This window comes from Tiliqua scincoides, chromosome 8 (assembly GCF_035046505.1).
Source record: "Tiliqua scincoides isolate rTilSci1 chromosome 8, rTilSci1.hap2, whole genome shotgun sequence".
Lineage (NCBI taxonomy): Eukaryota > Metazoa > Chordata > Lepidosauria > Squamata > Scincidae > Tiliqua > Tiliqua scincoides.
The window spans coordinates 59,802,315-59,825,504 of NC_089828.1; the positions used below are offsets into that span (position 1 = coordinate 59,802,315).

The following is a 23,190-nucleotide window of genomic DNA, read 5'->3' on the forward strand; positions in this document are numbered from 1 at the left end:
CACCTGTTCCTGCCCCCTGCTGCTTTTTGAGACATACCACAGATGAGGGTATAAGCTGGCAATTGGTGCTGCCACCTTTCAGGGTGTGGTTGGACCAAATGTCCTTTGGGATCCCTTCCAGCAATAAGATTCCGTCTGCCTGCTGAAATATCTTGCTTCTCTGTTGCTTTCTGCCTCAGCTCTTTCCCTTTGTCTGCAGGTGTTGGATGGACCGGAGCACTAGGTAAGTTTGCCACCCACATAAGCCCATGGGGTGCCACTCCATAGGAAAGCTCTGGCCAAGCACAAGAACACACTTGGGAGCTAACCCTAGGGATCTCCCTCTCCACCTGTGACAGCTCTGGAGAGGCGAGCTCTGGAGCTCTGAAGAGGGACTTGGGTGGTGCGCTGGTGTGGGCAGGTTCCCTTGGTGCTGTCTTTCTTCAGCATACTCAAGTGCTTCCCTTTTGGCGTGTTCAGCATGCCCCATTTGAAGCCGTAGTGAGCCCTGGAGCTCTGTGATTCAATGCTGACTGGTTTGCATGGTTGGACAGATGCTGACTGGTTTGCATGCAGGCCTGTCACCTGGCCAAAGAGAGTTGGTTTGGCGTGGGGCAGTCAATGTCTCGCCAAAAGGTTGGCTGTTTGGACTGAGCAAAGGAAATACTGACAGTGAGGGGGGGAAGTGTGGCGAGGCTAGAGAAATGCTCCTCCGTTGCTCTGACTTGTGGCACTTTTCAAAATGGCCGACAGTTTGGTCTTTCTGCCACTGCACTGGGGGAGTTGCATGAGTCATGCAGAAGTGGGTGCGGCCAGGACCCTCCTGCCTAGGGCACCCTGGGTGATCCTTGGGGGGTCCGGCCAGGTGCATCATAAGCCGGCACAACTCTGTATCACTCTCCCACTCTATCCCAGGTGGGGGCTTCCCAGGCGCTGGGACTCCTGGAGCGGCAGCGGCGGCGGCCTATAAAGCGGCAGCCAAAGCAGGTGAGTCAGTGCCACCTGCGATGCTGAATAACCTCTTGGGCCTTCTCTCCAGCCCTGGCTCTGCCCTGGCCAGGCTGAACGGACTGAAAGTGCTGAACTTCCAGTTCTGCTGGGCCTCTCTCAAGAGCCTCTTGCCCCTCTGCGATCTGATTCCCGAAGCCCTCAGCTGTGCTCCGGCAGTCTTCTGCCACTGCGAGTGAGGACAGGGTCTGAGCCGACATTTGGCAAAGTGGCATTTCAGAATTCCTCCCAGTGCAAAACTTCTGGGAACTTTCAGCAAGACAAGCTCCATTTCTTGGGCACCCCACCGGTGCGCTCGGCAGGCTGGTGCAGGCAAGGCTTTTGGTCACTGGGCATGGAGACCCAGCCCTGTGCCTGCCCACAGAGAAGGCTGCCTGACTCCCTGTCCAGAACGTGGTCCTTCCAGCCAGGGAGCTCGTGCAGAAGAGTAGCTTGCAGAAGGCAGGTGCTTTTGAGGGTTTGGAGGGACTCTTGGCCTTCCGCCACCCCCTCACGGCTTTCGGGGCCCGGCAGGGGTGCCCATCTAGCAGCCTCTGCCAGGTAAATTCAAAGGCAGAGATGGAGCAAGTGCGGAGCGCAGGAGGGGTTCTGTGGAGGCAGCATGGCTGCCCCAGCCTTCCTGCAGACTAGAAGGGCCCTGATCCGGTCTGCAGCTCAGGCCAGGATCCCTGTTCCCAAGGGACCCTTGAGTGGGCCAGTCAGCTCTGTGCTGCGGGATCTGAGCTTTGGTTCAGCCTTGCTGCTGCCTCCGTTCCTGGGGTCTCAGTGGTGATCGTGGGGGGTGCCTGGAGGTGTCCATCTGGTGCCCCCACTGATTTTGCAGGCACCCGAAGTGTATCTTTGCATATCGCCCAGGGGTTCCCAGGCTGGGGGTCTTGTTTCACTCCCAGGCTTGGTCCTGGCTGGTGCAGAGCCCTGCAGGGGAACTCGGCCTCCAGGAAGGCAGACTTGTCTGACTCCACCCCTGGCAGCTGGCAACGTGAGTGCTCCTACAGTGCCAGCTGTGGCCAACTGTTCTGTCCCAAACCAGGTGCTGGAGCTGGGGGTGTCGGCCTCCCTGGAGTCGGCATTGGCATCCCTGGAGTCGGTGTTGGCATCCCTGGAGTTGGCGTTGGCGTCCCTGGAGTCGGCGTCGGTGTCCCTGGAGGTAGGGATTTGCACGGGCTGCGCTGCGCTGTAGAATCCTGGTGACCCTTTGGACCTACAAAACTGCTTCCAGCTGAGTCAGCCGGTGGCCCGTTCAGATTCATGTGGCCTGCATGGACTGGTAGTGGCTCCCCAAGGACTCTGCTAGCAGAGGTCCTTTGAACTGGAGGTGCTGCCAGGGAGATGCGCTCACCCACCTACTATCCTGGGTGCAAATGCACATCCCAATATGCCGCCTTTGGTGCCAGACCCTTGGCCTGTGTGGCCCAGTGTGGTCTGTTCTGCCTGGCGAGGCCTGAGGCTTTTCCTGTAGACTCTGAACATGTCAGTGATGTGACCAGAATTTTCATCTTGAGAGAGAGAGAGAGAGAGTGAGTGTGTGTGTGTGTGTGTGTGTGTGTGTGTGTGTGACTCGACCCATGACCAGAGCTACAACTCTGCTGTCTAATCTCTCTCTCTCTCTCTCTCTCTCTCATGTTCCTGCAGGTGGCATTCCACAGACTGGGGTGCAGCCGGGAGCTGGAGTTGGTGCCAAGCCTGGAAAAATCCCTGGTAGGTCAACAGCTGCTCCTGAAAATCCCGGAAGGACTTGGGGTGGCACCCACATTTCGAAGCAATTGTTTGGGTTCCTCCCAAGGTGGGAAGTCAGATAATTTCTGTAAGACGAGGGGAATATTGGGGAGGGCGGTTCTGTATGTCCTTAGGGGATTAGTGTTAGTTGCACATTTGTGGGCCAAGAGAAGAGCTAAAGTGCATGTGCCCAGCCTAGAAGGTGCCCTGTATTTGGGACAGAAAGCCTGAGGTTCACCCTGTGCAGTGGGCATTGGTGTTCAAAGGCATCAGCCTGGAAGGGGCAGCATCCCTTGCCCCATGAAACCAGAAGTGTCCTGGGAGTTTCGGCTCAGGACTCCCTTGTCCCCTGGCCCAGGGCCTCTGTGCTTCCGCCTCCTGCCTTTCAGGTTCAGTTGCCTCCTCCATGGCAGAGAGACTGGTGCCCTCTGCCCCATCAGTTTGCCAGGGGCACAAGCTTGACCAGTTTGGAAGTCAGGAAGGCAAGATCCCAGGAGGGGCAGGCTGGATGCGAGGCAGCGGGCAGGTGGTCACCGTTTCTGTCCATTCTTTGGCAGGTGTTGGGATCCCCGGTGTCTACCCGGGAGGCGTCCTTCCAGGCACAGGTGAGCAGCCCCCCCCCCCCCACCAGCACCATCCCACCTTCTCCCACGGTGAATTACCAGATTCAATGCCCAGGACTTTTTCAACAATTCAGACCAGAAACTGTAACTGGGGCAGAATGCAGTGGCCCACGTGGTCTCCAGAGCTCGACAATCTGACTCTGTCAGCTCCCTGCTCCTGCACCGGCTGCTTATTTGCTTCCAGGCACAATTCAAGGTGCTGGACTTGACCGTTAAAGCCCTTCGTGGATGGGGGTGCAGAGGAACCCCTTTTCTCCGTATGAATCAGCTCATGAGCGCCCCCTAAAGGGGTCCTGCTGAAGCCAGATAGGCCAGAGCAAGGAGCAGGGTCTTCTGTGACGGCATCATCCTTGTGGAATTCTCTCCCAGTTGCACTAAGAATGCTGCCCTCCCTGTTAGCCTTGCGGTGGGAGCTGATAGCTTTAGTTCTGCCTTCTACCTTAGTTCTGCTGCCTTTAGTGACTTTCAGCCCAGTCCTGTGCTTGCCCCCATGCCACGCCAGGGGCACGTGCCTCTCATTTCGAGAAGGCAGGTGAGGCGAGAGGGCTCTTCAGCAGGATCTCCCCGGGAGTCCCTGCTCTGTGGTATCTCCCAGCTGTCACGCGCCCTGACAGCTGGCACAATAAACAGACATGGGACTGGCTTGGGGGAGGGACATAAGGAAGCCTAAGCCCTGGGAGTGAGTTGCCCAGCAGTCTGTCCACGGTGTGACTCCGTTTCAGGGATTCGTTATCCTGGCGTCGGAGTTTTGCCCGGGGTGCCGACCGGAACCGGAGTCAAGCCGAAAGTCCCAGGTATGTGCCCCCCCCCACTGATTGTTCCCAGGCGGGGAGGGGGGAGCATCTGTGGCCTTCCCACTCACCAGGTAAGCAGTGCAAGTCTTGGCTCTCTTTTGTTCTGTGCTGAGAGATCTCCTGCCCGCCAGGCTCTTCTCCAGTTCTCCTGCTGAAGCGCCAGCCCTGCCTGCACTGGGGACACTTTGTGCAAAGTATCAGCCACTAGTCCTGGGTGCACACTGGCAGATGCTGCTCACTCCCTCTTTCCCTTTCAGGAGCAGGAGGAGGTGCCTTTGCAGGGATCCCTGGTAAGTTGGGCAGTTGCATGTGTACACCGCCCCCAGCGTGGTCAAGAAGCAGGCTCCTCTTATGTCCTTATGGCAGAAGATAGCAATTGATCATCCATGTGCAGGAGCAGTCTACCTCTGAGCACCAAGTATTAGGGACAAATGCAAGAGGAGGGCTGTTCCTCTCCTCCTTAGGCTCCAAGGAGTCAACTCAGGTTCTTTTGAGCCCTGGTAGTCAGGAATGGCACTTCCTTGTGCAGAAGCAGTCTCCCAAGACATGAGAGATGCTGGAGACAAGAAGCCAGGGAAGGCTGGTGCTTTCATGCCCCGCTTGCGGGCTTCCAGGAAGCATCTAGTTGGCTGTGGTGTAAAGCAACTTGCTGGACTAGATGGCAGCTTGCTGGTGTGATACAGCCAGGTTTTTCTGACGCTGCTCATCCCAGTGCTGCTCAGAGTGGCAGTCTGTGGACTGGAGCTGGTCTGTGAGACTTCGGGTACCATCTGTGATGAATTTCCAGGAAAGCCACAATCGTGCAGCACGGATACGGTCACATCAACTGGCTTGAGGAGTCCCACTCTCTCTAGACTGGGGAGCAGCGAGCAGGGCCGGCCAGACTGCTGGGGGGCCTCTGTGGCCCTGACAATGCTCTCCTTGCTTGTTGCAGGCTTCGGAGGCTTTGGCGGACAGCAACCGGGACTCCCTCTGGGCTACCCCATCAAGGCACCCAAACTTCCAGGTAATCCCTCACCCAACCAATTTAACCATTTGTTGCCAGAAGACCCTGTTGGGACCATCAGATCATCAGGACATGTCACCTGAACCAATTGAAACTGCCTGCATCATTCTTGCTGGTTTGAGTGCGCAGATTTGTATGCTGTGGCCAGGACAGGGCACAAAATGGGAACAAAAGCTCGTTTAGCTTACATGGTGGCTGGGAAGCTGTCAAGACACTCATCACAAACAGAAGAGACACACCATTGCCCCTTGTCTTATGCGAGGGTCACATTCCAAGGTCAGCTCGCAACGCCAAAATCAGACAGACTCCAAATTACCTTGCAAATCCTTTATATTTGCGTCCTGTCTCTTTAAAAACGGTGAGAGTCGGGCAGGAACTGAGACTGACAGAGGGGACAGCAGCTTCACTCTCACTCCAGGGCCTGGATTGAGTAAGTGAAATGGACGGTGGAGTCGCCTGCATGCCGGGACTGTTGCTTTTCTCTGTTTTTTGCTTGCTTGTTTGCTGAGCACAAGTGGTCAGATCTGTGCAAGTCAGTGGCACCCAGGACAAGGGGCAAGCATTGGTGTCAGTGCAGATTATCCCTTAATATTGCATCGCTCTACTAGATTAAGCAGGCCAAGGACACGCTGGCCGGAGAGCAGCACCACTCCCAGTCCAAGCAGAGGCACTGGTCATCAGTGGTCTGGCAAAGGATGAAGGCGGCAGCACTTGTGCACATGCGCGTTGCAGATTCCTGCCATTGGAGGGGGCCGGAGGAGCAGGCTGGGCATGACCTCTCTCTGCCCGAGTCCCTGCAGTGCTGCTCCCAGTCCAGGGCTGATATACTGCTTGGCTGCCTGCTGTGCTTGGACGCTGACCAACCAAGGCTCTCTTTGCAGGGAGCTACTACGGGGGGGCCTTCGGAGCCGGGAAGCAGCCCTTCGGTAAGCCGGCTTGTCTGTGACTTGCTTGTTTGTGCAGCACGGCGGCGGCAGCACTGAGGTGGGGCGAGAGGCAGGGACCAGGGAGGAGCGGGCATTTGGGCCTGGCCAAGGCTCCAGGCATTGGGGAGCAGGTGCCAGGCAGCCAACTCTGCAGAACCCAGGCTGGTCTCAGCCAGCAGTTGGATCCGTCACAGAGCAGTAGCTGGGCAAACAGCAGCCCGTGTGGTGATGGTGCTTCACAGAATCCTGAGAGCTGGAGGGGATCTTGGAGGTCCTCTAGTCAAACCGGCTGCTTGGTGCAGAGTATCGGCCTGAGTCACGCCATGCAGAGTGAAATCCCTGCCACAGAGAGAGTTCACACAGCAGAGGGAAGGCTGGACTAGAACCCTCCTTGTTGTCGGCTGCTTTAGTATGGACCCCACGGCCTGGCCTGGTTTTGTCCAGGAACACCTTCACCACAGCTAGCTGTTTTTCTGCCTGTTGCTGAGGGATGGAGTCGCACTTGGCTCTGAACCCCTTTCCAGACTACAGCAGACACTCCGCAGCAGTGCTGCTAAAACTCTCGTCCTCGGTCTGGTGCCGCTTCCTGAGCCATCAGCTGCCAGTTCTTGGCGCAGCTCCTCTGGCTGTCTGTGCCTCCTGAGGCTTCCCGCAGGACTCAGACATGTGCCAAGCTTTCGAGAGGCTGCGAGGCTGCAGGGGAGCAGGGGAGACGGAGGCAGCTGAGGTGCTGCGTGCCTGGGAGAGAGAGTGGCAGTCCTCAGCACATCAGGGGAAAGCCCTGTCAGAGTGGACGGCTGAGAAGCCCAGCCCAACAGGACATGGAAGTGACTCAGGCCTTGCCCCAGTGGCCCCCAGTCTGAATCAGGAAGACAAGGCAGGAAGCATGGGGTGGTCTGGGGCAGAGATGGGCAGGAGACGAGAGGTTGCTACCAGGGGGTCCCCCTCCACTTGTTTGGGCTTCTTCTTCCTCTGAAAGTGTTGCAAGATCTCGGTGGTCAAGCCCCATTGGGCCTGACTTCTCTCTGTGCTTCTTCTAGGCAACGGGCCGGGAAGGGTGTTTGGCGGTGCTGGAGGGAAGGCTGGCTACCCCACAGGCACAGGTAAGCGGCTTCAGCCTCAGAAGAGTCCTGCAGGGTCCGCCCAGAGGCCTGCCTGCAACTCAGCCACGCCTGGCACACCTCTGAGGCTTCTCTCCTTTCTCTTGCAGGTGTAGGAGCCGCCAAGGCAGCAGCAAAATACGGTGAGTGGCGAGCTGCAGGAGCTGCGCGGCATCCGTGTGGCGCCCCGGAGCCCGGCCTGTGGCCTGGTGCTGGTGTCGTCTTTGTATCTCAGTGTGTCGCCCGCCTGGCCTCGCTGCCCCTCACTCTGCTTTCCCACCCCAGGTGCTGGTGCTGGGGCCGTGCCTGGGGCAGGAGGGATCCCCGGGGCAATCCCAGGAGGGGTCCCAGGAATCGGGGGTGTCCCAGGAGGCATCGGTGAGTGGCTTGCTGTGGGCAAATCCTACCACGGTCATGGGGGGATGCTAGATCCAACTAGGCTGCTGATCCACCCAGGCCGTTTCTCTGCTTGCAGCAGCAGCCCCTGAGCTCAGTCTCCAGAGTGTGGTGTTCCCAGCCAGGCTGCCTCTGTGCTCCCGGTCTAGCCACTTGCTTCCATCTTCCAGGCTCTCCTCCACCAGTGTGGTCAGCTCCTTAGTAAGAACGTAACGCCTGCCCTGCTGCAGTAGACCAGGGAGCTGTTGCAAGCGAGCAGCCGGGTTCCCTCAGCTGGGGCTTCCAGGCTGCGCTCGAGCAGTGCCCGAAGACCATGTCCTCGTCTTCAGCCCCAGCAGCACCTGGAGGGGTCTGAATCGCTGGAGCGTCTCAGGGCCTCAGAGGGACAGCAGGACAGACCCAGGAAGCTGCTAGACTGGGGGGGGATCATTCTGGATACATCTGGCAGTGATGCTCTAGGGCCTCCAAAGGAGAAGGTCTCTCATCTCCTTCCCAGACAGGCTGCCAGGACCCCCTGTGCGCAAACTGGAATTTCTGCCGCTGAGCTAGTCCCCCTTCCTCTTGCCTGCCGCCCCTCAGAGGCTCCGCCTTTAGCCATCTTGATCACAGCTCCCTGCAGGCCAGGCGAGTGGCTGCGGTGCCTACAGGAGTGTGGTCAGAAACGGCTCTCTGCTCCTTTGTGCTCCAGGTGCAGGTGGGCCGGCGGCAGCAGCAGCAGCAGCTAAAGCAGCAGCCAAGGCCGCGGCATATGGTGAGTTTGCTGATGCTGCAATGGAGGGGGTTGGGGGGCTGTGAGCGAGACATGCAGGAGGGGACCCCAGGCTCTGCACTGCACCTGGCGAGCGCCTGCAGGTTGGTGGGGAAGGGGGGCCTCAGCTTTCCCTGCCTTTTACCTCTCCCCTGCATTCCTTCCCAAGATGCTTTGTGCTGTAACAGCTGGAGCCACCCATCCCTACCCACCACTGGCCCCTTCCCAGCTGTCCCCAGTGCCAGAAGCCCAGGGGTTCAGCCCTTGAGTCTCCTCCACTGGTGGCCCTATTGGGTTGTGTGTTTGTGTGTATGTGTGTCTGAAGGGGGGGGGAGGAAGATATGCAGGTGGCTCTCTTTGGCTCTCAGTCCGCCTCCAGCCTGCATTCCACTTGGCGACAGGGCATTGGAGTCTCCCCCTTCTATGCATCTCCCTGGGGATTGCAGGCCCAGAGTCGGAAGCCAGGAGTGAAAGAGCCAGGGGGGAATGGAGGAAGGGGAGGAACAAACAGCCATTGTTTCCCCATGGTCCTTAAGCTGGGCTTGCCAAAAGGGCACGTGGGACTGATCAGGGGCTGGGGCTGCACAGTGTGCCCCAAATGGAGTCACTGAGCACAACACGGCTGGGCGGTCTGGAGCAGCACCCTCTCTCAGAGTGGGCAAGGACAGGCATCAGCCGAGAGCCCTGCCTGGTAGGCAGCTCACCTGGCCAGGCCAGCTGCTGGACTCCTGTGCCCTTCCCTTGGAAACTCGAACCAGCACTGCCCCAGTGGGAAAGAAGGAAACAGTTCCTCCGCCCCCACCTCCGCAGGCTTTTCCTCCAGCTGTGCGCCACTAAAATGGCAGCAGCAGAACCAGGGCAAGGATAGGGTGATGGTCCCCCCAGTTGTGCCATGACGGTGTGCGCTGCTGCAAGTGACCAAGATGGGCCTGAAACTCCGCAGGACGCCTGGCGTTCTGTCTCAGACTGAGGAGTAGAGAAGCAGTGTGGAGTTTGGACGGATTGAAATCAAAGGCTGCCTGTAGTTGAACCACGTCTCTGAGTCAGTTTGACTTGGGGGGGGGGGGGTTTGAAGTTTTTGTCACTGTATAAACGAACTGGGTTTGGTTTGGTTTTAACACCGGCTGCTTTGAACCAAAGCTGTCTGGAGGGGCAGCCCCAAAGCGTTTCCAGCCATTGCAGGAGAGAGGCTGCCCTCTAGTGGGCCCTTCTGCCTGTGGCATGTTAGAATCCCTGCTGGCTTGGCATTCCTGGAGTTGACTGGGCAGTCCCTGAGTGGCGGAGTTGAGGAGGGGAACTGCTCCCTCCTGAATGTTGGTGTGTACCTTGGCCCAAGGAGGGAGCCTCCAGAAGGAGGGGTGGGCACCCCTGAGACTGCAGCTAAGCCCAGCTCTCTCTTCTTGGTTGATGACTGGATGGGCCACGACTGGACGGATGTGATCGGCCAAGTGTTGACACGTGGGCTGGATGGTCAGGCGTCCCTTTGCCCTTCTCAGTGCGGGGAGGAGGCTTTTCCATTGACTGCTCCAGCACTCAGCTGCCTGGGCAGGCCTTGACAGCTGTCTTCCCCTGTAGGTGCTGGAGCCCTGCCTGGTGCTGGTTTTGGTGGCATTCCTGGAGTGGCCCCCGGAGTTGCCCCCGGAGTTGCCCCTGGTGCAGGAGTGGGAGGTGAGCATCCTGGCTTGGCTTATTCCCCTGGGCGGGGAGGGGGTCTCGTTTGCAGGGCTTTTTTGGGGGGGGGGTGAACCTGAGTAGCTCGTAGATGGGCCTGCAGTCAGCCCCAGCAGCACCTCAAGGCAGGGCGGAGACAGGCCCACTCTGCTGGGGTGCCTGAAGAGCTGCTGCCGGCAGGCCCAGCCTCAGGTCACGTTCAGGGCATGGGTCGCCTTTCTGCATTCCTTATTGCCCCCAAAGGCTGGGTCTGACCTGGGTGTCAGGAGGTCCCCCGCGCCAGATGCCTGCTTTTCCTTTTAGACCCTCCCCACCCTCACTCAGACAAGTGTGGGCATCCTCGGCACATGTCAGTGGCCTTGCGCAGGCAAGAAATGTCTCCTGCCCCTCACCTGCTGAGTTCACAGTGTCTGTTCTGCCACTGGGGCATTTCTGAGACCCTTCCCGTGTGTTCTCTCTCTGGCAGGAGTCAGTCCAGCAGCGGCTGCAGCTGCAGCAGCCGCCGCCAAGGCAGCCAAATATGGTAAGATTCCAAGTTGCTCAGCAGCCCTCGTACACCGCCGGACACACGCAGCCCGGGGCTCTGGGGGGCCTCTGCAGGACTGCACAGCTGTGCCACCGGGCACCATAGCCAGCATCCTGAAAAGCCCATCTTTCCCTTCAAGCTGTTGGTCCTGATGCCAGCAAAGATGCACATAAAAAGTGAACGTGGATGTGCTCAGTGACATCTCAGAGGCCGCAAAGATCGGTTCATTCAAATTGTGTGCGTGTCACAGACGATGCTGCAAAACTGGGGGGAAAGACGTACCGACGAACATCGCCTTGGGGAATTGGTTGCATTGTGGCTGGCACCCCAGACACGTTCATACACAAACACCCCAAAGAGCTGCCCGTTGGAGGTGGGCGGCAGCCAGTGAGCTGATCTGGCAGGTCAGAAGGATAGGCCGATCCTCCTGTTTTGGCTCTTCCCCCCCAGGTCAGGTCCCAGGAGTCGGTGTCGGTGGCGTCCCGGGTGTGGGAGGGGTTCCCGGAGTGCCTGGCTTTGGTGGTATTCCAGGTGTGGCTCCAGGTGTTGGTGGAGTGCCTGGCTTGCCGGCTGCCCCAGGTGAGTTTGAAAGAAAAGCTGAGCTCCCCAGAGACTTGGAGGTCTCCTAGTGCCTTGACTCCTTTTTTCTCTGTGCCAGCAGGTGCTGGGACCGCAGCGGCAGCGGCGGCAGCTGCAAAGGCGGCTGCAAAGGCAGCAGCTTATGGTAAGTGCTGCTCCTGCCTGGGAGCCTTTCAGCCAGTGTCCCGGGTCCAGCGGTGGCTCTTCAGCAATCGCCAGGCAGTTCTCGACCTTGCTGCCGCTGGGTTTGCACAGCACTCCTGACCGGACTCCACCATAATGGAGCTGGCAGCGCACCAGTTCCCTTCCCAGGAGTGGCTGCCTGGCCCTCCAGCAGCAGCACAGCTCAGGCAAGAGGGGGGAAAATGGAAGAGACTGTGACCGATGGGGAAGTCTTGCCACAGGGACAGCTGTGGGGCAAGCCACTCTGGTGGGCCCATGGCAGCCAGGCTCAGAAAAGTGGCGCCTGCCCAGAAATGGGGAGGGGGTGTGAAGGACCTGGAACCGATGGCATCAAAGTCTTGGACACCAAAGCCTGAGAGGAAAGACAGACCATTTGCTACTTTCTCCTTCTTTCATTTTTATCTTACAATGCCGGAGTGCATGCCATTAATAACAGTATGAAACAGCCCCCTGGTCAGACAGCAGGCACTGGATCAGCTCCCAAATCAGTTACGGAGGGCATGCAAAGCTGGTGAGAGTGGAGGGCAGCCCAGGGCCACTGCCTCCAGCACACTTTCACAGCACACGGTCGCCTCGGTTTCCTCACCTGACCTCCTGTTTTCCATCTTCACAAGGGACTGGAGTGGCACCTGGCTATGGCACCATTGCTGGTGTGGCACCCGGAGCAGTGGCACCTGGAGCCGTGGCACCCGGAGCGTTAGGTAGGTGCCTGACTTGCTGTAAAAGGAAGAGCTGTCTTTGTTCTGCCCAGTTCTGGCAACCCACGGGGCGGCCACCAGGGCTTCTGTCCAGACCAGGCAGCTCTCAGCCTGAAGCAAGTGGGGTATCCTCGGAAGGGCCCCACAGTCTCTGGGACAGCTGCTCTAAAGGACAAGTTCCTCTTGGATTCCTCTCACGTCACCCCCAGTCACATCCCTGGGCTCTCACCAGGCTGCAGTGCAGGACTCCTCTGCAGTCCCCTCGGCTAACCGACATGGAAGCTGCCCTGAGAAGGGGGCTTGCTTGGCCGGTGGCACAGCCCCCAGCCTGATGATGAGAGATGACTGGCAGTGCTTTCTCAGGTCCGGGGCCACCACAGGAGGGGTGGTACTGCAAGGCCTGCCCAAAGAAGCCCCCTGTTGCTGCCAGGCTGTTGCTGGGGCACCCCCTCTCCCACCCAGCTCCTTGCAGACTTGGCTGCCTTGCGCATGGCCCCCCTGCTGCATGTGCAGCTGTGTCCCGGACTGGGCTCTCCTTGGGCAGCTCACAGTGGCGCCACCAGCTCCCATGCTTGTGAGGCTGGAACAGCAGAGGACTCACAGCCCTCTCCTGAGCATGTGTGTCCTGTGGACACTTGCGCCTCCTTCATAATTTGGCAAGCTCAGTGTCCCTGGCTGGGGTGCCCTTCCTGTTGTCTGATCTGCAGCTGCAGTGAAGTCCTGCAGCTGGTCCCCTCCGCTCCACCACAGCGCGCCAGTCACGGGTCCACCACTTGGTGGGAAATGTAGTTTTTCCAAGGGCTGCCACCAGTATTGATCGCTCTGAAGCAAGCCTGCCTCTCTGTCTCTCTGTCTCTCTCTCTCAGTCCCAGGAAGTCCAGCGGCTGCAGCAGCAGCAAAGGCCGCAGCAAAGGCTGCAAAATACGGTATGCAGGATGTGGAGGGCTGAGCCGGTGCACCAGCAGAGGGAGCAAAGATGTAGCGATCCTTTGGAGCTGCTTTTCCCTGGCCCTCAAAGCCAGGCCGATCCTGTGAGCCCAGCCAGCGGAGGCAGCAGGGCAAGCACCTGCCAACCCACTTCTCAGCTCCCTTTGGGTCTGCTTGGCAGCCAGTGAGGGCATTCCAGGACTGCCACTGAAGAGGCCCCACCTGTCTCACCTGCCTTCCAACAGTGGGAGGGACACAGAGCAGGACTAGGGGGGGAGGCAATTCCAAGCAGGCAAGGAGGCCTGGGCAGGTTAGCGCCCATCGCCGCCTCCAGTGTCTGTCCCTTCCCTTTCCCCGAAAGACAGAAACAGTCATGCGGGAGAGGGAAAAGCAGAGACTGGGACAGAGGACAGGCTCGGTGGCTGCCAGCACTCCTGAAGCCCCTGCAGCCAAGCTGCTGACCAGCCTCTAGGCAGGACTGCTGGCGATGACCCAGGCAGGCAGGCAGGCAGGCAGGCAGGGAGAGGAGAACAGTTGTTGGTCTGTTTTAAGAGTGTGCTTTGCCCAAGCAGGGGCTGGTGGAGCAAGAGGCCTCGTGCCTGGCGGAGGGGTCGGCGGTGTGCCTGGCGGAGGGGTCGGCGTCGGCGGGCTTGTGCCAGGCCTGGGAGGTGTCCCAGGTGGTGTTGCTGGAGGTGAGCAGACCCAGTGATGGGCTTTTGCTGTGCCAGTCCATTGCCCAGCGGGCTCTTCTTTTATTTTACCAGTTTCAGGTGGAGGGACAAACTGGGAACAGCTCTCAGTGTCGTGTCCTGCTTATACATGCCCAGTGGCCCATGGCTGGCCACAGTCAGAGACTGGATACTAGGCTCAGGGATGGTTTGTCCAAGAAGGGCTGCTGAATTCTTCTGTCTCCCTGTCAGTGCCTGGGGCAGCCGAATCTGCAGCAGCAGCAAAAGCAGCCGCGAAAGCAGCTAAATATGGTGAGCCTTCTTTGTGCGCCTTCCGTTCCTGCCACTCTGGCTGATCTAACTCTTCCTGCTCCTAGCAGACTACCGCCCCCCCCAAGCTGGCCACAGGTACCTAGTTGAATGCGCAGTCCTGGAGACAAGCCGTAGCATTTCAGTGTGCATAGTGCAGGTTGTAAGGCCTCTGGGGCAGAGATCTTGTAGACACCTCTGTATTTTGTACAACACCTACATACCGTTGCTGCTAGACGAACATAACACGATGGTGGTAAGGGGGGGACCATCCTGATTCCAGTCCAAGGATGGGTTAAAGCTTCAGTGCTCAATTACTGCAGCCTTTTTAAGAACCTGAAAAGCACCCCCCAACTAAGTGTCATCTATGTCACTTTTTAAAATGTAATTCTTTTTAATACAAGTGCTTATAATTTGGAAACTAAACACTGATGTTTCACACATGCACATGGATAAAATACTGTGAAAAGCAGACCTTGTTGCAGTCACACACCAGACTCCATCTAGACTCCTTTTATGTTACACTGGGGCATACTGACAAAACATCTCCAAAAGCAAACTTGGTGTCGATGCAGTTTGTCGTGCCCACATTCTTATGTATGGAGTTGTCCTCAGGTACATGTGCCTGGCAGTGAAACATCACACAAAAAGAACCTTCTTGTACCTGCCAGGACAATCGAGCCATGCCTGCTTGCTTGCAGTGTTTTATCTGTGCAAACAGGCATCCTGATCACTGTGGAGGAGGGGGAAAGGTGTAAAAGGGCTGGAAAAAGGGAAAAGTGCAGCAAGTCACACACAGTCCAATCCTGGAGTTAAATTTGGAGATTCTCATTCAGATTGGAATTCAGTTAGAACCTAAGAACAGCCCCACTGGATCAGGCTATAGGCCCATCTAGTCCAGCTTCCTGTATCTCATAGCGGCCCACCAAATGCCCAGGGAGCACACCAGATAACAAGAGACCTCATCCTGGTGCCCTCCCTTGCATCTGGCCTTCTGACATAGCCCATTTCTAAAATCAGGAGGTTGCACATACACATCATGGCTTGTAACCTCTAACGGATTTTTCCTCCAGAAACTTGTCCAATCCCCTTTTAAAGGCGTCTAGGCTAGACGCCATCACCACATCCTGTGGCAAGGAGTTGCGCAGACCAACCACACGCTGAGTAAAGAAATATTTTCTCTTGTCTGTTCTAACTCTCCCAACACTCAATTTTAGTGGATGTCCCCTGGTTAGGGCAGAATGCAAGAGTAAACAGGCCCCCAGGACAGGGGAGGAGACGGAAGGAGAAATCCCACCTCCTCCCGATCCCAGCACCTCATTTTCCAAATCTAACACTGGACCTGTCTGCAGGGGCTGGAGCGGGTACTGGCGTTCTGCCTGGCGGCGGAGTCTTGCCTGGAGGCGGACTTGTGCCTGGCGGTGGAGTCTTGCCTGGCGGTGGAGTCATACCTGGTGCAGGTAGATCCTTCTTGGCTGTTCCTGGTGCTCTGATTTCCCTGACCTGGGACCAAACTGCAAGTGATGTTGGGGCAGGGGACACCGTTCATATGAGGACCATAGCTTGGGGGAGAAGGTGTTGACCTTTTTTCCCCATGCTGTGGTTCCAGTGAACATGACCCCTCCTCAAAGCCATCCTTACCTCCCGGAGGACGGCTCTCGGTAGTCACTGGGAGAACGGTGCTGGCAGGGAAGGTGCCTTCCTTGTGGCACTGGCAGGGCCCATGCGCCTGCAAGGATCTGCGCCTGTCCCCTGCCAGCTGCTGCTGCTGCTTCCCTCCATTCCCGCCAGCAAGGGCAGCTGTGGAGCCACGGCAGCTTGCAGTCCTCCTCACCCCCCAGGTCCCTGTTGCAACTCCCAGCTGTCCTGTCCCTTGAGCCGCAACACCGGCACCTGGGTGCTGTGGAATGGGGCCAGGGAAGGGAAGGCAGGGGGCCTGCTGCTGAGTCTCCCTGCATCTGTCCAGAGAACCAGCAAGGGCTTCCGGAGAGTCCTGCGAGAGGGAGTAGGCTTTGGCAGTGGAGGCCAGGCCTCCTCCTGGCTGGCACCTGTGGCTGCTGCAGCAGCAGAGGAGGCCAGTCACCCACCCACTGGCTGGGTACGGGACTCGGGCAGCAGATAAGCAGGAGCCCCCACAGCAGTCGACAGAGGATTCTCTTCCTTGGTGCCACAGGGAGGTGGCTGGTACTCATGCTTCCCAAAGCATCGGAGATCTCCTTGCAGGGCTTTTGCCCTGCCCCCCCCCTCAAAAGCTGGAGCCACCCCTGGAGTGCTCAGGGCAAGGGGAGCCTGCTGGGGGCTCATTTCTCCTTGTCTTTCAGGGATCCCTCAAACTGGAGTGCAGCCAGGAGCAAAGCCACCAAAATACGGTACGTCTGCAGGCTTAACCCTCCACAAACAAAGCCAGGAGGACTGTGCTGGATTCAGCACTGCGGCTGACCAGGGCTCAGAAAGGCGATCTCTGGCTGTCCTCCCCACAAGGCAGTGCCGGTCCAGGATGGCCACCAGGCTAATTAATCCCGAGACTGGCCTTCTCAGGCTCTTGCATGGCCGGACTTCTTGTGGAGTCGGTTCCTCATGGCCTGGGACTGTCTGCCTCCTACGTGGACCCCATTCACTGTCTTCCTGTGGGGTGCCTTCCCACACCCCATGGCAAAGCCCCTTCTGTTTTCAGTGTTCCTCTGCAGAGAGGGAGGGGAAATGCCTCTGTGCCCAGGGGACAGAGGGAGGCAGGGCTACAGGAGAGGAAATGGAAGGCTGCCGAGGGCACTGCTGAGACTTGTGCCTTCTGTCCTGCAGGCGTCCCAGGAGCGGGGCTTGGTGGAGCCGGCGTGGCAGGTACGGAGGGCGATAGCAAGGGGCAGGAAGGAAGGGGCGCTGGGTGGAGTGATGTGGCCCTTGAGCAGGATGGGTCTGCCCTCTGCACTCCTCTCAAGATCGGGTTGCTGGAAGGCGGCATCTCGGTGTCCCGCAATGCCAGGGGCACCCCATCTCTTGAAAACATGGTAGGAAAAAATGGCCACTACCCCAAAAATGGGAGGTTCCTGCTGGAAGTGACAGGTCTTCCCCACGATGCCCCAGATTATCTCCAAAACACTAGGGGAAACCGAGATGGCACCTGCCCAGTACCCGGTCCTGACAGAAGGGGAGCCCACCAGTGTGCACACTTTGTCAGTGGCCCACACAGCCCAGGGGCTAACCCCGGGAGGAAGCCTGGGCCTAACTGCTCAGGGTGCTGCCCCCTGGAATCTCTTCCACCCCTTGCGTACATACTTGCAGCCCCCCATCTGTATGTGACAGCGTCACAGGGAACTTGCCCCACTCGATGTATGTGCATGGCAATGTCGCTGGCAGCTGGCTAGGACCTGCCTGGAGTGGACTGGTTCCTCGTGGGTGGCCTGACGGCTCCTCCTGTGCAGGACATTGTGGGCAGTTTTCTGACCACGCCTGTTTTTCCACAGGCCTTGGTTGGCGAGGAGGATACGGCGTCCCCGGCGTGGGGGGAGCTGGTCTCGGTGGCGTGGGAGCTGGAGGGCTGACACCCGGTGTGTAGAGATGCTTCCACCAGGACAAATCCAACCATACCCCCGGCCTCCACAAGACCAGCAACTTGGCTGAAGTGCTGGAGCTGCCCCCTCCCCAGATTCTGTATAGACCTGCATATTGGCCACATCAAATTGAATTCTGAAAATGTGCATTCCAAATTGTTGTTCTTCTGTCCCAGTTTTGAACTGTGCAGAGAAGCCTTAGAAACAACTTACTCTTAAGTCCCCAGTGATAAGCATTGGAAGAGGGACCTGTCCAAGGCCAAGTTCTCAGAACCCTCCCCTCATCCCAGACCCCACAGCACCCTTCATAGGGGAATTGGGTGCCACCTCTCTCGCGTCCTGTCCCAGAGTCCAGCACTCAGGCAAAGCCGCCACCTGTCGCATTAGCCCCCACACTGTGGACAGGCAGGTGGTTTTATGTTCACCACAGATTCCAATTCCTGACTTGCTTTTGTTCTTTTTCCCAGGGCTGCAATATCCGGGGGCTGGTGGGAAACCTCCTAAACCAGGTAGGAAGAAAATCTGCATTCATTTGGGAACAACACAAGTGTGGCTTGAAACCCATTTGGTTTCTTTTTCTTTTTGAAATACAGACATGAATAAACAATAAAAGACTGAGTCCATTTTTGTCATTCATTTGTTTTTTGGAGCACCTGAGCAGCCTCCATTTTTTACCCCAAGTTCTTTCTTGGATGTTGTATTGCTCCAGGGCATTGTGGGGGGAAAATGGCAGCTATTGATGGAGGTGGCCATTTTTGCAGTGGCTGGCATTTTCCCCCCAGGATGCCCCAGAATGACACAATGTCTCAGCATTCCGAGTTTTTTAATAGTGGTGGCAAAAATGCTGTCAAAATACACACAAAGTGAGAGTAATTTTCATGAATGAACAGCACAACAATGGAGTGGTGGGAAATAATGAAAATGAATGGAATTTTCTTGTGCCTTTTCTTTCAAAATGGGTCTTCTGCCAGGAGAGTGATTTTGGTAGGATAGTCAGATAATCCCATGTGCCCTTGTACCCGCCACACCTTTCTCCAATGACTCCTGGGGGTGGTAGTTTTGCTGACAGTCTGTGTTTTTTCTGCCATGCAGGTTATGGTTATGGCATCCCACAAACTGGTGAGTCCCAGTTCCCCTTGTGCAGACAGCCTCTTCCCTCCTAGGAGCTGAGAGCTCAGAATGTCAGAGAATTTGGACCCCCTTCCAACTTGGAACTCTTTCCTCTGAACTTCAGTGGGTGTTTGGAGCTCCTTGCTGGGGACAGAAAGGCACTCTGAGCATGTTCAGAGGCTTGAACCGTTCCCAGGATAAGCCTGTGCTTCAGGCACAGTGAATTGAACGCTCTGAGGCCAGCCTGGTCTCCAGATTCCCCTGTTGCCCTTGACCTGAGAGACAGCTGCAGAATGGGGCCAGGGCCCCTTCCAAGCAGCTGCACGGAACCTGTCAGTGACCTGACCATCCCCAGTGCAGAGCCTGGGTCCAGCAGTCAGCATGAACGGATCACAGAGGACACCTCCAGCGTTCTCCTTATGGTGACTCTAGGAGCAGTTTCACACACACACACACACACGTGTGTGTGTATGTGTATCCTGTGTTCACGGCACGCCTGTTGGCAGCAGCTGGCTGTGTGAACAGGCACCGTGGAAGCCCTTGAGGAGACACCTCTGGCATCTCCCTGCAGTGGCCTCTTTGCAACCATGTCCTCACCAGGAGGCATGGGACATATGTTTGTGAAGCTGTGGCTTGCACACCCCTGCAGAGCTGCTCTGACACCCTCTCTCCATTGCAGGGATCGGTGCTGGCTTTGGATCGTCTCCCATTTACCCAGGTACATTTGGGGATGGCACCGGTCAGAGCCGGACACCGGTGGAAGCGCAGGGCTGACGGCTTCCCAACCAGGAACTGTGGCAGAATGCGGGCGCCTTGCCTGAGAGGTGGGGGGGGGGGCGTTCCCTTGGTTGCACAGCTCAGGAAAGCAGCCTGGCCTCTGCTCCAAGGCCTGTTGAAACGCTGGGGCTGCTGCAACGCTGAAGCTTCCTCTCTGTCTTTGGTTCGCAGGTGGAGGAGTCCCCGGCCAGGCGGGCTATGGTGGTAAGTGCCAGTCCTTCTGAAGGTGGCGGGCGATGGAACGGCTGCTGAGCGACTTCACCCCACTGTTTTTCTTCCCTGTCCACAGGCAAGGCCTCCAAGCTGTATGGCGCCCTGGGAGCCCTGGGCTACAGAGGTAGGCACCATCTCTCCCCAGCCAGGCTGGCTTTGGTGGCTGCCTCCCTTTGGCTCCCCCACCCTCAGTGCTCAGAGAGTCTACGGGTTGCTTTCCAAGGCAGACAACAAGACAGGGCTGGTCCTAGCACCCTGTCCTGCTAGGTCTACCTCCTGGAAGTCTGATTGGCCACCCTGGGAAGGAGGACACTGGGCTGTCTGCCCCCTGCCCTGCTCCACAGGACAGATTCTGGTTGTCAGAATGGAGCCTCCTTGTTTAGAGGCCTGGTGCCTCCCTCTCCCTACTGGTGGTGGGAAGCGGGCGAGCGAGAGCCAACCAGTCCGGTGAGCAACCGCAGAGGAGGGCAGGGAGCCAGCAGCATCTTCTGCCTACAGAGTCCAAGACAAGATCCGTTGCTGGCCTCAAAGGCATCTCTCAAACTCGGGCCTGTGGTGTCTGTGCAGTTCCCTGCTCTTGGCACTCAGCTCTCAGGGCAGAGGGCAGCAAACACTGGTCCTGTGACCGAGGAGCCCAGCTGGCGTTGGGGGGCACTAGAAGCCCCCTCCTCATGCACCCAGCTGGAACTGTTCTCTCACTCTGCTCAGAAACCATTTTAAAAAATTGAACCAAACTTTTTAGCAATAAAATTTGCAATTTCCGGTTGGGAAAAAAAAATGCACCATGGGGGGGGGGTCCTAATTTTTTTGTAGCTGCAACTCGAAATTTTAAATTTGGATTTTGGTGAAGTTCTATTTTGGGCCTGACAAGGAGGGGTCATTCCGGACTTTGCTAACTGCTGCCTCCCTTTCACAGGTGGAATCGGCCGCAAGAGGAAGTAGCCCTGAAGGACTGCACAGTATTCACCTCATGAACTCTGGTGCTACTGCCTGGTTGCGAATATCCCCCCCCCCTGAGAAAAGCAGAGATGCCTTCACCCTCACCACGACCACCACCCTGTGCCTCACCCCCCACACACACTGGTGCTACAACCACCCCCGGGAGCACCCCCTCTGAGTCGCTCCCTGGGGCTCTGGTGCTGCAGCCAACAAGGGCTGCTTTTGGAGGGGGCTGTGTGATCCTGAGCACTTTAGCTTGCTCCTGAGCTCCGTGGCCGCACGCGGGGCTCAGTAGCCACTGGCCAGTCGGGCTCGCCCCTCCCCTCGTCTCATCTCTGCAGGCTCCTCTTGGAATAAGTGGAGGGGGGTCTTGAGTTTGCGATAGCCCCTCACCGGAGCGCTCTTCCCCTCCCCCAGCCTGCTGCCTGTGTCTGGGGGGAGCAGATGAGGCCAGGCCACCCACGCCAAGGGGATTGACCTTAATCTGGCGGCTGCTGGCTGCCAGAGCCCGGGCGGATTAGGGCGGCCAGCCTGCCCCTCCAGCCTGCCTAGCCTGGGCGGCAGCAGCAGCAACAGCGGTGGCAGCGTCGTGCCTGCTCCAGCTCCGAGCGAGTGAGCAGGTTGGCAGCCCTCGGTGGACCCGGATCCGTGCGCATGGCCAGCCGACCCACTCCACACCTTGTTTAATAATCACTTCGATGTAACTGGGATGGGACACTTTTTATAAAGAAGAACAAGTAATTGCTTTCCAAAGTAAAAATGAAATAAAATTAAAACTGACTAATAAACAGTGTTCCTAAATGACCTGGGTCCCTTCCTCCTGTCCCAAGCTGCCCTGCGAGAGTCAGACCATGTGGAGGGAGCCCCTTTCCAAACGGTGCCAGGGCCTTTTAGCTGCAACTGGGTGGTGGGGGATGGGATGGGACACAGAGCTGGGCATTCCTGTGTGCAAAGCAGAGCCTCCATCCTCTGAGCACTGGCCCTGCCTGTCGGCCTTGACAGCCACCACCGAGTCAGGCTGCTGGTCCATTGTGGTCTGCTTTGACTGGCAGCCACTCTCTGGCATCTCAGTCAGGAGTCCTTGGCACTGGAAAGCTTGAGCCTGGAAATCTGGGCACGCAAAGAAGGCTGTGCTAGCCAAGCAGGCACACACCATCTGCTCTGGAAGCAGATTTCCAGTGATCCCAAACATGCGAGTGTCTGAGCCTGTGCAGAGTGCATTTAGTTCTTGTTCCTTACTGCTGTTGCATCCACGTCTGCATGCCTGAAGCAACTGCATGTGCTTGCCCTGCATTCCCTCTCTTCCCCCCTCCTTTGTGGTCTCCCTTGAGCCAATGTCTAAATTGTGAACCCCTCACCTCTCAGTCTGTGGAAAGCGCATGCCTGGGTGATGCAATGGCAGCAAGGAAATGGAGTCCTTCCCATCACATTTGAGCAGCAGCCGTGAGGGAGGTCGAAAAAACAACCTCAGCCACCTCCTTCTCTAACCTTCCCCCGAAACTGTCAGCTGATGCTGGAGAACAGCAGCCAAATGCACCACAAGGTCTTCTGGCAATCTCTGAATTGCAGCTTCTCAACTGCTGAAGAGCTCTGTGGTGCTGAGCAGGCACAATCCAGCCGCATCGACCAGCTCTTTTTCCTGAGCAAGCTCAGCTCAGCTGCACCAGAACGTAAAGGCGCTGAGTTTTAATTCAGCATAATAAGAATAATACAATTAAACATTACTAGATAACAGAGCGGGACAGTCAAGCAGAGGCAAGTGGGAACAAAAGAAGCCACAAGTTTGCTGAGTGAACACAAACAGAAGGGTGATCTACGAGGATTCTCCTGACTGCAGGGCTTGAACATACCTAAGCTTGTATGGAAGCCTAATTCTCTCTCTCTCTCTCTCTCTGCACGGAATGTGAGCAAATGTAATTCCACCCTGTTAGCAAAGGCAGGCTGACCAGGGAAGTATTGCCCAGTGGCTAGCCCCTTCCTGCTCCCCACTTTCCCTTTACAAGACCAACAGCTGAATGGAGAGAAAGCCTTAGTATTTGTATCCAGTGGTGCCATCCCAAGCTACTGGGACCAGGCTGTCTGGGAAAAACTCCCCTCCAGGGAAAGCACGGAACTCCAGGGTCCTTATGAAAAATCAAAACCATCATAACATCTGCAGAGCGAAGAGTTGTCGGAACCCACTGAATGACCCATGACTATGGACCAGGCAAAGGGTCACACTGTAACTAGTTTATTAAAAGTCTAAACAAACAAACAAACAAAAGGGAACTAATTTGGTAGTAAGAAGGTGGGTAGTAGAAATACAAACAGGCAGATGGAAAATGCCTGAGCTTGGCTGGAAAGCATAGTTTTCATGAAATGGGTGCAATAACCATTAATACCCAGCAGATGGCCTCTCAGCCCACACACACCCCTTCTTGGGTTTGTCAGGTCTGGAATGAATCAGCAAACCATGAAAATAACACACTCTCTTAATGCAATCCTAACTGGACCATGCCCAGCTTAAAACGTCTTATGCTGTCCAAGAGATCTACAAGCACGACTGAGCAAGGAGTGCCCTCTCTGACCTCCCAACACATGGGTCTCTCAAGACCCTGGTAGAGGGTCTTCCTGTGGGTGATCCTGGGTAGAGCCCACTTCCTGTGGGCTGGGAAATCTATAACTAGAGGTGTTTGTTTCCAGTGAATAAGAGACGATTACAGCCTAAGTTTTACTGAACACAATGGGCTTACTTAACACCATTTTC

The 23,190-nt window shown here is 57.0% G+C and overlaps 1 protein-coding gene across 1 annotated transcript; it reads left to right on the forward strand.

Annotated features, from left to right (window-relative positions):
• The first annotated feature begins 98 nt into the window (after nucleotides 1–98).
• On the forward strand, nucleotides 99–21,232 carry ELN (elastin). Its single transcript, XM_066636490.1, has 32 exons — nucleotides 99–120; nucleotides 200–223; nucleotides 895–966; nucleotides 2,018–2,134; nucleotides 2,620–2,685; nucleotides 3,261–3,308; nucleotides 4,049–4,120; nucleotides 4,378–4,410; nucleotides 5,055–5,126; nucleotides 6,008–6,052; nucleotides 7,093–7,155; nucleotides 7,263–7,295; nucleotides 7,438–7,530; nucleotides 8,237–8,299; nucleotides 9,872–9,964; nucleotides 10,434–10,490; nucleotides 10,944–11,072; nucleotides 11,155–11,217; nucleotides 11,870–11,956; nucleotides 12,820–12,879; nucleotides 13,453–13,572; nucleotides 13,801–13,860; nucleotides 15,210–15,317; nucleotides 16,179–16,226; nucleotides 16,657–16,695; nucleotides 17,319–17,402; nucleotides 17,873–17,914; nucleotides 18,498–18,524; nucleotides 19,195–19,233; nucleotides 19,464–19,496; nucleotides 19,582–19,629; nucleotides 20,422–21,232. Exons 1-32 carry the CDS (start codon nucleotides 99–101, stop codon nucleotides 20,445–20,447), a joined length of 1,986 nt encoding a protein of 661 aa, XP_066492587.1. The 3' UTR covers nucleotides 20,448–21,232.
• The last annotated feature ends 1,958 nt before the right edge of the window (nucleotides 21,233–23,190 follow it).

Bases quoted from the DNA above. Each gene is read 5' to 3' on its own strand.
- ELN (XM_066636490.1), top strand. From the start codon at position 99: ATGTCCTTTGGGATCCCTTCCA. The intron at 3,309-4,048 runs GTGAGCAGCCCC...ACTCCGTTTCAG, and splicing joins AGGCGTCCTTCCAGGCACAG to GGATTCGTTATCCTGGCGTC. The intron at 17,915-18,497 runs GTAGGAAGAAAA...TCTGCCATGCAG, and splicing joins TGGGAAACCTCCTAAACCAG to GTTATGGTTATGGCATCCCA.